Source organism: Corvus cornix, chromosome 13 (assembly GCF_000738735.6).
Source record: "Corvus cornix cornix isolate S_Up_H32 chromosome 13, ASM73873v5, whole genome shotgun sequence".
NCBI classification, from domain to species: domain Eukaryota; kingdom Metazoa; phylum Chordata; class Aves; order Passeriformes; family Corvidae; genus Corvus; species Corvus cornix.
Genome location: NC_046343.1, coordinates 10,250,645 through 10,264,861, shown reverse-complemented (window position 1 = coordinate 10,264,861; position 14,217 = coordinate 10,250,645). Strand labels below are relative to the sequence as shown.

At 46.2% G+C, this 14,217-nt stretch overlaps 1 protein-coding gene across 5 annotated transcripts in view; it reads left to right on the top strand.

Annotated features, from left to right (window-relative positions):
* Window positions 1-487: 487 nt before the first annotated feature.
* TCF7 (transcription factor 7) overlaps window positions 488-14,217 on the top strand; it is a 72,918-nt gene continuing 59,188 nt past the window's right edge. For 2 of the 5 annotated variants that reach the window (XM_039559373.1, XM_039559371.1), the window contains exons 1-3: window positions 629-826; window positions 937-1,003; window positions 1,407-1,513. In XM_039559373.1, the coding sequence (XP_039415307.1) occupies window positions 629-826; window positions 937-1,003; window positions 1,407-1,513 (372 nt within the window). Of the gene's footprint in view, window positions 827-936; window positions 1,004-1,403; window positions 1,514-14,217 lie in introns of all 5 variants that reach the window. The other 3 variants (XM_039559372.1, XM_039559370.1, XM_039559374.1) reach the window with 2 other exon arrangements.

Below are 14,217 nucleotides of genomic sequence, written 5' to 3'. Positions count from 1 at the left end.
CTGTGTCTGTGTCCCTCTGTGTGCCCGCCCCCGGCCCCGCCCCGGCGCTGCCAATCACCCGGCGGCCGCTTTGATGTCGCAGCGCTCGCCCGCCGCGCCGCCGCGCTCGCAGTCGGACCGGGCGCTCCGTGCTCCGCCAGCCGCCGGCGCCCGCTGCTCCAGCCAAACTTCCCGGGGCTCGGAGGGCGGGGGGGCGGCGGCGGCACGGGGGGGCCCGTGGAGCCCGGCATCCCGCGACGCCTGCCCGCCCGCAGCCTGCCGAGCCCCCCGCGAGCCGCCGGACCGGGGAGGGAAGAAGGGGGGGGAAGGAAAAGAGTGAAGAGGGAAAAGCAATTCTAATTATTTTTTTCTAAAGGAAGGATTTAAAGGGAATTTGGAAAGGGGGGAAACAAAATTAAAGGGAAAAAAAAGTTTAAAAGTTAAAAGGAAAGGAGGAAAAAACTTTAAAAAGAAAAAATTCAAGAGAGAGCTGCTTTTTTTTTTTTTTTTTTTTTTTTTTTTTTTTAAGAGGAGGAAAGAAAATAATTGAGGGAGAGAAAAAAAGTAATAACTGCGAAGGGCTTGATCCGGGAGAACAATACTCCCCGGGAAAGTTGCTGCGCGGCGGGGAGGGAGCGGCGGGAGGAAAATGCCGCAGCTGGGCAGCGGCGGCGGCGACGACCTGGGCGCCACGGACGAGATGCTGGCCTTCAAGGACGAGGGCGAGCAGGAGGAGAAGATCCCCGAGAACGCCTTCACCGAGCGCGACCTGGCCGACCTCAAGTCCTCGCTGGTGAACGAGTCCGAAGGCAGCGGCAGCCCGGCCGCCGCCGCCGCCGATCCCGAGGTGAGCCGAGCCGGGCCGGACCGGCCCCGCACGGCGGCCCCGCGCCCCCCGCCCCGCCGCGGCCCACGCCCCACGCCCCCGCGCTGCCCCTCTCTCTCCTCCCCGTGCAGGCCCTCCGGCGAGTGCAGGATCCGCAGAGGGTGTACCAGGAGAAGCTCCCGGACCACATGGATGATGGTTAGTCACAGCAACCTCCGCGTGTCTGTGTGTCCCCCCTCTCCTCATTCCCGGTTCCTGCCGGTCTCCCCCAGTGCGCCCCGTCTACTGCTCACCCTCCCCGGGGTGGTGACCCCCCGGTTCCCCAGCCCGTCACCCTGTCACCCCTGGGAGTGAGGGATGCCAGCCTGGCCACCACAGCTCCCAGCTGGAAAGCTACTCCTGACAGCACCGAGGCTTCCCAGTGTCCCCACTGTGGGAGTCCGCACTCATGGGGGACCCTGGCACTCCCAAACACCTTCTCTGAGGAGTATGGGAACAAAAAGACTCCCACAACATGCTGTAACCTCTTTGGGGACCCCCAACAGGCAGGGGAATCACCTGTCATAAGATGAATTTTTACAGGGAACATTGATTTCAGCAGGTATGAAACATCAGGACCCAGGGATGTATAAAGGATCTGCATATTCCGGTTACCCTTTCCTGATGCTCTCAGATCCATATCTGCCCAATGGATCTATGTCACCTCTGGTGAGTTCCTCCTCTCCTCATGGAGAAGTTTGTGGCCTCTCTCACTTCTAAAGTATGTTGCAGGTATTGTGCAGGCACCTACACATGCTTTTTTCCTGACAAATTGGAGCCCAGTTTCTGAAATACCTGGACACTGTTCTGTCCAAGCCGAAGGGAAAAGCAGTGGGAAGGGGGAGAGATGCTTGGCAGGAAGCTCCTGCTTCGCTCTAAATTTGCTGGAGGAGCTGCTTTTCCAGTCTCCTCATCCTCTAGGTTTGGCTTTACTCTTCCAGCAGTCAAATCCTAATATCTGATGGAAAAATGTCTCTTCCTTTTTCTGGGTCATGGGCTTTGGAGGGAGCAGCTCCTGGTCTTTGTGTATGTGTTCAGGGATATGTCCTGCAGCTGAGCTTGAGTTCGATGTGTCTGCCCGTAAAACAGCCAGGTTCTGGCGTTCTGTGTGTTAGGGCTCTGTTGTGGATGATGGCCCAGAAAGTGGATTTTGTGCTTCTAAAATGGCAATAGAGGTTTTTAGGAAAAGGCTTCATGCTGCTGGAGGACTATTCCCGTCTTCTTCCTGTAAAGTTTTTCCTTCTCGGTTTAAATCAGCTTTAGTAATTCTGTATGTTCTCATGTTTCTAAGTATTGCTATCTGAATGATTAAACTAAAGGCTTCATTACAAAAGCTGTCTTTTCCCATCACCATCTCTATCAGAACTTCAGAAAATAATGTCTTGACATTGCAGCAGACAGTCGGTGCTGGTGTTGCTCCTGGGAGCCGGCACTGCTGCATTTGTTTCAGACATTGTTCTGCTTTAGCCATCGGCAAGTGAGGACAGAATGTAATTTGGTTTACTTCAGGTTCAGGTTTTAACCTTTAAAGGGATAAAATTTAAAAGAATCTATAAACCCATCCTTAATCCGGTCATTTGTTCACAAGAGGAGTAGGATGTAAAACTGGTGTTATGAAAAATTGACGGATTGTGGAGTATGAAACTCGGTACTGTTTGTAGGAATCAGTGCCGTATCCTCACACCGGACCCAGCTGGCCTGGGTAGCAGGAAACAGGTCCCTGCAAGAGCCTGCCTGTACCCCACACAGCTTTTCCTAGGGGATTCAGTTTTCTTGGCTGCAGACTGCTGGAACTTTGCTGAAGTTTGCAGATATTGAGGATCTATCCCTAAATTTTTAAGTCTTCCTTCAGTTTACAGCAAGAAAAGAAGTGTTTGCAAGGCAGGCCCAATGTATGTTGTTGTAACCCAAATAAGCATTTCTTCTGGTGCTTCCCACCTTGTCCAGGGACCAGGTATCCCACTCATCCCCTAAAATATTAAGCTGTTCTCTTCCTAATAAACTTTAAATGCTTTTACATTTGTCTTATGTAAACACATTTCATTTGCTCCCTGAGATAGAATCTGGATAGGTCCAGAGTTACATTAGTCCAGCAACTTTTTGCTATAGTGGAATATTTCTTTTAATCCTAAACTCTTCCTAGATGGGCAGCAGAGTGCAGTAGCCTATTTACTAGCAGCTAGGCTATGAAGTAGATTGTGATTTAGGAATCACCTTTTCTCTTGATAACAGAATAAAAGCCAAGCAGTTACTGTCAGAGCAGCAGACAGGAGCAAATAGACTGTGCAGATCTTGAAAGGGAGAAAACATAAGTAGCAGAGAAGGAATGATCCCATCCCCTTGAGAGCCACCAAAATCATCCAATGCCTCAGCCAGCTTCCTTTAGGCCTGTTTGGATCCTGCTGTGGTTTATGAAGAGCTGATTTGATGTTTTCAATTAAAAATCTGTTCCCTAACAGACAAGGGAAGATTTCTTCCTCAAATGAAGGCAGGTCTTGCGGTTTTTCAACTTATTACAATTACTATTCCAATATATTATTCTGGGCAGTTTTGTCTTTTATTTCTATTGACTCTGCAAAGGTTATCATGGTAAATTATGGATTGCTCTCATAGAGATTTATTGCTGCTGTGTACATTACATAAAGTGTGGGCTATAATCTGGTGGCTGCTTCCAATAATTGAGGAGGTCAGATCTGTGACCAAAGATTGCAGATACTTAACCATCCATAAAAGTGTGTTTAATTAATACTTTAGCACAAGTAGAGTCGGGGAGGAGGGTTGTGTGAGTGAATAGGATTACGTATCACAGTCATGCGTGCACTTGATAGTGGAGATTGTATTTTGGTTAATGAGGCTTCCTGGAAACAGTTGTTTGCAAGTAGGATTAATTTTAGAATCTTCAAAAAAAATCAATTAAAAAATTAACCCAGGAGTACTTTGGCAAACTGTCAGGGCTTTACATTGAAAACAGTAATTTACCTGATTGAAAATAGAGTATAACTCCCTGAAAGACACAGAGCAGCCGGCACGGAGGCTGGGGCTGAACCCCTGCCCTACAACGCTCTGTAAAACCACATTTTTTTTGATGGGCCCCCCATGAACCCTGTGAGGGAGCTGCAAGTGGCTCTGGACTGGCCCCAGTGCTTGCCTGGCTGGGTGTGTTGCTACCAGCAATACTGGGGTGCTGCTTTCCTATTTTCTTTCTGATTTTCTCAGCAGCGTCACTTTTGCTTTGTTTCCCTCAAGGTGTTTGTAGCCACTAACTGTTACACTGCTCACCCGAGCATCCTGCTCAGCTCCCCACAACTCCCAGCCAAAATTGCCTCTTTTTACCAAAACACATGCAGCTGTGTTATTTTTGTGCTCTGCTGCCGCTCCAGAGTGATGCTCTGAAGATGGCTGGGTATCTGCCATCAGCAGCAAAGCCAAGCCCAGCTGATGGTCCGTGGAGGGCCAGCAGCAGACGGGGTGGCAGGAGCTCCCCGTAGCAGGGTGGCCCACCTTGGCTGAAGGTGGCAAATGCCAGTGTAGGATGATTCAGCTGGAGTGCTGCTGGTTTTGGCAGGCACAGGTTTCCTGGACTGGCAGTAGAGCTGTCGCAGGGGGCGCGGGCAGGTTGGAGGTGCTGCTAGAGCTGAGGATAAGGCAGAGGGCTGAGCCCAGGCGTCCCTTCTTCTGGGAGCTGTGAACCCCATCACCTGCCGGGCTGGGGAAGGCACACTCTCAGTCAAGGGTGTTCAAGAGCATCTTGGCGTAGCCTGTGTGTGTGTCTGAAATCCTGACACTGCAAGGCCCCAGGAGAGCTGTCTCTCGCCTGGCTCTCAGGTGTTGTGTGTGTGGTCGTTCATGGCTCCACTTTATCCCGTCTTATGCAAAGTCCAGCTTTTCCCAGAGTGAAATATGTAGGACTTATGGGTTAAAAATCTGCAAGAAACTTCCAAAGAATATGAAAAAGTTGAGGAACTGTTTTTCTAAATTAAATATAAAATCATAAAACTATATCCTTTTTTAAATAGTACAAATGACTTTAAATCAAATTAAGGTACATCCTTAGTAAGAACATCAGCCTTTTAGGTGGTTACAAACATTAGAGGTCAGACATGGTCAAACATGTTAACACTTTGATCAGATTAAAATATTTTTCTTGCTACAGTTGTATAATTGAGTTTAGACCTGAGGGGGTTTTCTGAACATTGTTATATCTTGTACTATGTGGTAGTTAAATGGTAAAAGGAGCACTTATAAGTTCCTTTAAGTTCATTTTGTAAATAGGTTTATAAAATAGGGGAATGAGCCATGCTGCCCTGTATATAGGGCACGAGGTCTCCCTGCTCCCATTGATGGGAGAGATCCGAGGGGAGCTCTTCATACCTTCTGTGCACCTCAGATGTGTTTGTTGAGTGTGTGAGGAGTGTAAAGGCAGGATTAAGATGTTCTATATGTAAAGCTGAGGCACTTGACTTTCTGCCTGTATGAGAAACAGAAGTGTAAGAGGCTCTTTTTCTTTGGAAAACAGACACTACCTCATTTTCTTAATTACTAAGTTGTCAAACCAGAGCTTACATGGGAGCAGAAGAGTGGGGGTACCTTCCCAAGCCCTGCACAGCTGAAGTCCCCAAATAAGACAGCAGGACTCACAAATAATGTTGCTTTTCAGAGCCTGGTCCCTGTGGTCCGCTGAGCTCCTTGAGCTTGTTCAGAGGGTATGAAATGTCCCCTTGGGTGGGGCAAGATGAAAGTGCAGTTACTGCTGGCCTGGGGCCACAGGGCCCAAATGTCTAACACAAGGTCAAAAAGCATGGAGCTACAGTCTAGGGCTGCTCTTCACTGGACAGAAGCTGAAGCAACAGCAGCTGAGCCCCAGGACACGGCTGCTCCTGCTGCATCCCCTTCTGCTCCATCCCTCTGCAGCAGAAGACTGTGCCCCCCCCCACCACCAGCAGCTGGAGGAAGGAAATCTGCAGCTCAGCTGCTTCTCTGCCTTTCTGTCCTGACTTGCACTGTCAGGGCAATAGTTTAGTATTGCTTTTTCCTGTGTTGAGTTCGGATCTTTTTGAAATCAGTGGGAAAACTCCCCGGAGTCGCCATGTGATGGGGATTTGTTGCTCTGAGAGCACTGCTGCATCCCTCTCCAGATGTTGTGTGTGGAGGGAGGAAGGAGGGCAGCTGGAAGCCAGCAGTAGCTCTGCGTGTTCCCAGCAGTGCCTGCTGCTGTGGGAGAGCAGCATCCCAGCCAGGTTCCCTAGCAGCAGGGCTTGCACTGCAGGACCTCACCAGGATGGTTCCCTGTCCCCATAAATTGTAACGTTCCCAGCAAAAAGCGTTAGGAGTGCAGTGGCTGCTGATGGACCTCCTGGCAGACAGACAGATGAGTAATTTGTTCCCTTCTGACCAAAGCAAATCCACTTCTTTCAGCTCTTCTACCTAGCTTGAAATAAGATAGTGGTGAAAATAATATTTTATATTAAAGAACAATTTTGGATATGTGGATGTACCAAGACACAGGGCTTACGAGGTCATTTATTGCATGTCTGATTCAGTCTTTGTTCCCCCCAAGGAAAATTCTTGTGTTAATTTCTGAGTTCATATCACACCCTCAATTTTGAAGCAGAACTTCCCTTTGAAATAAATTAGAGAGTTCTGCTTAAGAAGCAGCGACATGATACAGCACTGCATGTGTGTGGTCTAATATAACCTTACTTTTAAAATTGTTTGGAATGAAAAAAAGAGAAAGCAAAATGTCACAGGGAAACAAAAGCAAGTTTTATGTAAATCTGTGAATGTGAATAAGTGTGCACAGGATTCAGACAATTCAACAATATCTGCTCTCCCAGTGGGATTCCTTCACAGGCTACCCTGGAACTGGCTTCCCAGGCATGGGATGCTTTGTTGGTGGAGAGTTGCTATGAGATATGTATGGTAAAGGCACTGTTCCTGCAAATTTCCGACCATTGCTGTTTGTGAAATGTTATGGGCTTGACCATAATGGGAATCTGGAGAGAAAAGCAGAAGCTTAACATCAACTGAAGTTCCCAAAGCTCATCCATGTTAATGATTAGTGGGCTTGAAATTTTAACTGTGAAGAACAAAGTGATTTGGTTTTGAGTGGCACATGGCATGTCCAAGATGAGAAGTGCAGAGCTGGTCTGGTATCCAAAGCGGTAACTGAGAGAAGGGGGAGCAGGCGGGGCTCTGCAATGTGCTCACTCGTGTGTTGCTTCACAGCTTGTGATCCCTCTCATGCCATGACTCTATTGGCACCATTAAATTCCTGCATTGGGGTGAAAACCCTGGCTAATCCATGCAGTAGGGTGTGCTGGCATTTGCTCTCCCTTGGTACCCAGGCCAGTAACCCCGCGTGTGTTCCTGTGACTACACAGACGTTGCTGGCTCTGGAGGGACAACTCTCTTGCCTGCTGTCATAGATCTTCTGTGTAGGGCCAGATCCTAATCACAGGCTGAACCCTCTCTATCTGCAGCATAATCTGCAAGGGAAGCAGGATTTTGGGATATGGGTTGGTGTGAGCTGCACACCTAAGATGGCAGTCTGGTGTGGACTGTGTCTGTGTGTACACGGAATGGTGGTTATGGGCAGAGCAAAGCCTAGTGCTGAGGAACATCAACAGTTTTGAGGAAGCATCTACAGCTTGCCATTAATTTCATACTTGCAGTTCTTTGTCTGCCTTTTGGCCATGGTTCATCAAGACCAAATTTAGCCTTTGTTTCCTATGGGTTGGCCTTTGAGTCCCCTTGCCAATTCACCACAGAGAAGGTGAGGAAGGACCCAAGCACTTGTGAGCATTGTTACTGTCACAGGGAGGCTGTGCTGGACAGGGTGGGTTTGGGTGAATAATAGTCAGGCATGTGCTACTCTTCAGTTACTAAAACCTCCTGCACCATGTGTGAGTCACAATTTCCTTAACAAATCCTCAAGGATTATCTTCCCCTCTCTGTTCCATTGATTTGAAGAGGGATTAGGTGCCAGAACTGTCTTTTTGAAGGCATGGCCACTGTGGGATCTTCTCTTCATCCCACCCCTCCAAGGCTTTGGCTACTCTCCTTCTGTTTGCTGCTCACTTCATAGAAACACCGAATGGTTTGGGTTGGAAGGGACCTTAAAGATCATCACATTCCAATCCCCTGCCATGGGCAGGGATACCAGCCACTAGACCAGGTTGCTCAGGGCCCTTGGTTTCCTATGTCTTTGCCACTCTACCTCACTGCTCGGGGAGCCAGGAGATGGCTTATGTCAGCATCTCTGCCAGCCTGATGTACACATGCTCTTACCTCATCATTTACCAATGGTGGGTGGAGGGCACAGCAATAGCAGAGTAGGTACAAGTTGCTTCCTGAACTCCTTGCAGAGCCACTGTGGCAGGGAAAACTTCTCAGCCTGATCAAATCCCAGGCTGGTGCCAAGCTGGGACATGTGAGTCCCCCCTCCAGGCTCTTTCATGTGCTGTTCTTTGAATCTCTCTTTTAAAAAATAGGCTATAACAAGATACTTGCTCATTAGTCTCTGTGTCTGGAGGATGAAACAAAGGTTTGGTAGGCGAACGGGTGACTCAGAGGGTTGGATACAGGATACAGAGCTGTTCACTTCCTAGTTTCCAGTTTTAATCCAGCTGAATCAGTAAAGACCAGGTGCCTGTTCTGTCTGCTGGCTTGTCCAGCGGTCTGTCCAAGAGGGCACGGCTCCCTCCAGGCCCCAGGCACTGCGAGTGTTTCATGGGGTGAATGTCCAAAGAACATGCAAAGTCTGGACCAAACCCTCTGTGAGCATCAACCAAGGTCTTGTTCTCACCATGAGACTGCCAGTTCAGCACTTGCTGGTGGCTCACAAACCCACCGACTTCGTTTCATAAAGGAAGGGTTTGCAACACCATGTGCCTCTCAGGCTTGATAATCAGCAGGATCTTTTTCTTGGTCAATTATCTTGGACAAAGAGCTCTTACCTGCACCTCCTTGCAGAGCAACTTAGCACTGCGCTGTCACTGGTTTTTGCCTTCGAGTCTTTATAATTTAGGATCATAGAATCATTTATGCTGGAAAAGCCCTCTAAGATCGAGTCCAGCCTTGAACCCAGCCCTACCACTAAAGGCTACCACTAAACCATGTCCCCAAGTGCCACATCTACACATCTTCTGAATCTCTCCAGAAAGAGTGACTCCACCACTTCCCTGAACAGCTTGTACCAGGGCTTGTCAGCCTCTTCAATTAAGAACTTTTCCCTACTATCCAACCTAAACTTCCCCCTGGTGCAACTTGAGGCCATTTCCTCGTCCTATTGCCTGTTACTTGGGAGAAAATACTGAGCCCCCTCCCCCACCTTGCTCCACCCTCCTTTCAGGTAGTTTTAGAGAGCAAGGAGGTCCCTCTGAGCCTCCTTCTCTCCAGGCTGAGCTCCCCCAGCTCTCTTAGCTGCTTCTCATCAGACTTGTGCTCCAGACCCTTCATCAGCTCCACTGCCTTTCTCTGGGCATGCTATTTATGACCATTCCCAATGAAGGACTATTCCACCACCACCCCCTCTTTGAAGTGGATTCATGGAGAAAGTGGGACATTTGGTCAGTAAAAAAGGGTTAACAAAACCTGATGAAATCAGCTGTCCCCATCCAGAGCATCCTGCTGGCTGGAGGGGCTGGGCAAGAGGTCACCACAGTGGCTTTAAACCACTGCTCCTTTCCCGTTCACCACCTCTGTGCTAAACACAGCTCAGCTGCCATGAAAAGAATCTGGTTCATTGTGTTTCACGGGGTCCCAAAATTAGTATTTTGTGAAAGAAAACAATAAACTCAACCATGCTGTGGTAAGTTTTTGAAACCAAAGTAAAACTGGATACTAGAATCTAGAGCACTTTTCCCCTCCGGTTATAACAACTTTGCATTTGATTAAATGATAGGCAAAAAAAAGTCTCAACAGTATCTCCTTTGTTCCATTGAAGAATCTGGAACTGTAATATACAAAGTACACGTCTGCCTTGAAGAGCTACATAGTAATCACAGACTGACCAAAAAAAGACTTCTTTTTTTTTTTAAGTGATTCAGCTTGTCTGCTCTATGTTGAATTTGTTTTCTGCTGTGGTTTGTTCTGAGGAGTAGCGTCCATGAGCATAAACTGAGGTTCTGCTCTGATGGGACCTACACAAAAGTAAAATATGAAAGCCCAAGGTCATAAGGTGTGTTTGAATGGGTGCAAGAGGGCTGTGATTATAAAGGCGCTTGGGGAAGAAGTGCTGGGAAGAGACTCTTTGCAGCGAAATGCTCAGAAAGGATCAGAAATGTGGCATTTTTATTCTGACACTGAGGATATGGCACTGCAGAGATTGCTTTCATGTTTAGGAAATAAACCGTCGTAAGATCTACCACATGAAAATTTGTTGTTCTTAGCATGGAGAGGCTGATGCGATGAACGTGCTGCTGCTGCCCTGGAATTACTGGTGCGGGAGTCGGGCTAGTGAGGAGGAGTTGTTGTCTTTGGATTCTAAGTGGGAGACACAGCAGAACCCCTGACACCACCAAACCCCAGGTCAAAAATTGGCCTTTGAGCATTGGCTTCCTGCTATGGCTTGCAGACTGTGGCATTGCCAGATCTGGAATCTCACCATCCAAAAGAATATATGGATTTAGAAATCCAAGTGATGTTTTGCAAGATTGCATCATGCTGTGCTGAGTATTCCTTGGAGTGCTTAGATAAATTAAATAAGTAGATAAATTAAATATGCATATTAACCCAAAATTGAAACCAGATGCAGTAACATAAAATAAGAAATAAAATTCTAAAAAAATTAAATAAACATCCAAAACTTTTTGTTTTACTTTCTCTGATACAAAGCAATTTCTCCAGGGCTGTACACCGTATGAAACACATTATAAATGCTCTTGTAAAATCCACATCATTATACCACATGAAAGGCCAGGTCCTAAAAATAGCCATTCAGAGAGGATGCAGGCTAGTAGCAATTTCGGTGATCGTGAAATAGTTGTGTTGACATCTCAATGCATGCACACCCACAGAAAGCTTTGACTTTTGAATATTCTTAGCAATATTTGTGGTTTATGGAATTTTACATCTCATCCCATGGATAGTCCTTTACCCAGGGGCATTAATTTCTGATCTTATTCCCATGTTTCTTACCCTGATTTTATTGAGAAAATGGGTACATTACTTTTCGTGGGGTTTTTTTCAAATTTTATGTGAAACTCTTTCCTTGCTATCAGTTTGACAGTGGCTGGCAATATGAGTTGTATTTCCCTGTCTTCCAGCAGGGATTTTTTTTTTTTCTTCAATAGACACACACATCCCTGGTATTTTGGGGAACTAACTGTTAAAATGTAAACCTAGGGCATTAGATAATAACACAAGAAGTTGCCACATCTATGCAGCCTTTGTATCTGCTGTAGTATTCAAAAGAAAGTAAATGAAATCTGCAGTAATTACACAGTAATGTATCCACAACAAAAAATTTCTTCCTCATCCCAGTGATCAGAACTTGGCTTTTGTTTTGGAATATGAAAGACTGCAGCCTCCTGGCTTCGGTGTGTTTGCAGCAAAACCCTGGCTGGGATCAACTGCTGTAGCTCTGGGGTAGACAACAGAGTCCTGCCAGCTGATATCGCTCGAGATCTTTTTGAAGAGCTCATCAGATTTGGTTTTATTGCTTTTGTGTTTCGGTTTTCACTTGTTATTTGTTTGAAAGCATTACTATAGGGATAGTTTTCTGAAAAATGTTGGAATCTTCAGCTCTGATCTCTTGTTTGCATTTTTCTTTTATAAGTAATATGATGGTGCTGGAGATGCACACCTTCACATGAGGGTGGCTGAAGTCTGTGTTTTAAGCCTATCCTGGATTTTAAGTGTGTGGCCCTTCTAAAACCACTTGGAAATGCTTGAGTCTATATCCTCAAAATAAGTTTGCTTCTGGAACTGGAGCAAAATCTGTGGAGATGGCAAGTGAAATAACAGGGTGTTGAAGAAAATGACATTGCTTCTGAAATAGCTGGCATGAAAATCATGAAGTCTGAAGTTTCATTCAAATCAGATGTAGCTCTGGTTGTCGTGGGGCAGGACGCAAACTTACCCAGCAATGCAGCTCCAAGGGATTTACAGGGAGACTTACAGTTGTTCCAGGTTGTTTTAACTGCAGGGCAGCTCTTGTCTCTGGTCCAGGGTGGGGGTCCTGTTCCAAGGCAAACAGACTCTCCAGTTTTTACCTTGGTTGGTTGATTTTTTGCAGGCTGTTAGCAGTTCTGAAGAATCAAATGCTGTAAAATGACTTCACAGAAGTGGGTTTACTGTTGCTAATTTAGCTCCCTAGAACAGCTGGACTAGGAGACATGGGAACACCTTGACAAGGCAATAGTTTTATAGTGTAAATGCATTAATTTGTACATGGAGTCATCAATAATTGAAGGATCTCTTTCCAACCGAGGGCTGAGAAATTTTGGCTTCTATTGGCATCCTGCTCTTTATAATGCAATAGACAGTGGTGTTTAGAAAAAGCTAAAAAGTTTTAATGCTTCTTTTAATGCTTGAAGCTGGCATCGTGCTTAAGCCCTTTTCTCTTTTCCATAATTAATTGAGTGGCTGAAACTGGGGTTATATCTGTCAATGTCAGTTTTTTACTATTCTGGTGAGCTCAGGTTTTTCTGCTAGGAGCAGATTTCAGGTAAAAGCACCAAATGTTCCTGACTGGGACTTCTGGCGGCACTTGAATGCAAGAGCTGTTGTAGAGAAAATTTAATTTCTTGACTCAAGAGTACAGAAAATTACTTAATATGTCAGTGCCAGTTGTTTGGCTATTGACATTTACTGGAACTAGTATATAACTACATGCATATATTCAAAATCTGTAAAATAGAATGTTTTCAAATTATAATAGACTGTTTGTACAGATCTAGCGCATGGATCTGCACATAAGTGCATAGTGATGGATGAGGCAGGCTGCAGTGAATCCCTGAAAGATCAGCTCCCGTATCCAAAAGCATAACTCTTCATCCAAATTTCCTTCTGAAACCAGTGGTAAATGCCTGACTGTGGGGTGGGTGCATTGCTGTTTCTGTGGGCGGGAGCTGCCTCTCTCCTGCCTGTGCCCCGGGAGCTCATTTGATACGGGAGCCGAGCGATCCTCTTACCAGAGAGCACCAGGTGCTGTGGCAGACGGTGTAAATAGCCAAATAAACAGACATGAGTAGCACCAGTTGTTTATGTGTTAACACAGGATGTTCTCAAAATCAGGTAAGAAGTGAGGCATGTTACCGAGTTTTATAGCGGAGGAACCGGATAGTCTTGTAACTGCCGTGCAGGGCTGTGGCAGAGGAAGCGTGGTTTTATCCCAGCTTCAGCTCCCAGTCCCACAGGAGCTTGTTTTTCTGACTCAGTTTCCCCCAGGAGCATTGTGGAGCTTTATCGTTTCATGTGTAAGTGATGTTCGGAGAGTATGGCAATGTCGATACTGAAATAAAATGTAAAATCCCACACAGGCTGCTGTGAAAGGGGATGTTTCAGAAATGACCAGAGGACTAGCCTAAAAGAGTAAGCTGTGCTGCTTATTAGACCACTTACTTCGAGATATTAAACAAATTGCAATTTCATAATCTTTTAGGAAGTTGCAGATGGCCCTAAGACCACAACTCCTTCAAGGCAACTGGCGTCTTCCTTTAAAAACAAATCACCTTCTCAGCCTAAATGATAATTTCACAGAATGGTGTTAGCTGGATGGCAGTGATGATGGCATGGTTCAAAACATTGTCTGAAATACACATGACACACAAATCCTTGTTATTACACCAGGAACAAATGTCATTTATTTACCCACTTGTAATATGGTAATGAGAACAACCTCCTGATCACAGGATCACACAGCATAGCTTTTGGACACATGTACCAAACTTCTGGATGCATAATTCAAATTCCTTGTCATGAAGAATGAGTCTATTTATCTTGGAACCTTTTTTACTTAAACAGTAATCTCTAGGAAATCATTTAACAGTAGTTTGCTGCCAGTTTGTCAGTTAATAGCTTGAGGCAAAGTCTGAAGTGGATGAAAACTTTTCCAGGGAGATGCTGCTGTCGCATGGGGTGCAGAAAGGTTTATAGCAGAAAGCAAGAGAGGAGGCGGTCAGATGAGTTCAGTCCAACTTTTAGAATCACGAGGAAACTCAGCACAACAGGGTAAAGATGGCTTTTGCAAGCACATCATGTGTAGAATGTGAAAGCCATCAACTGTGCCCTTGTCAGCTTCCCAAGCCTAAATTTTCCTTACTGGAGGCTCCAGGTGTGTGTGTGTGGAGGCCAAAACCACATGTGTTTGTGGTGGCTGGGGCTCTGCCTTGCTCCCTGTGCCTCTTTGCTTCCCAGGCATTTCTGCATCT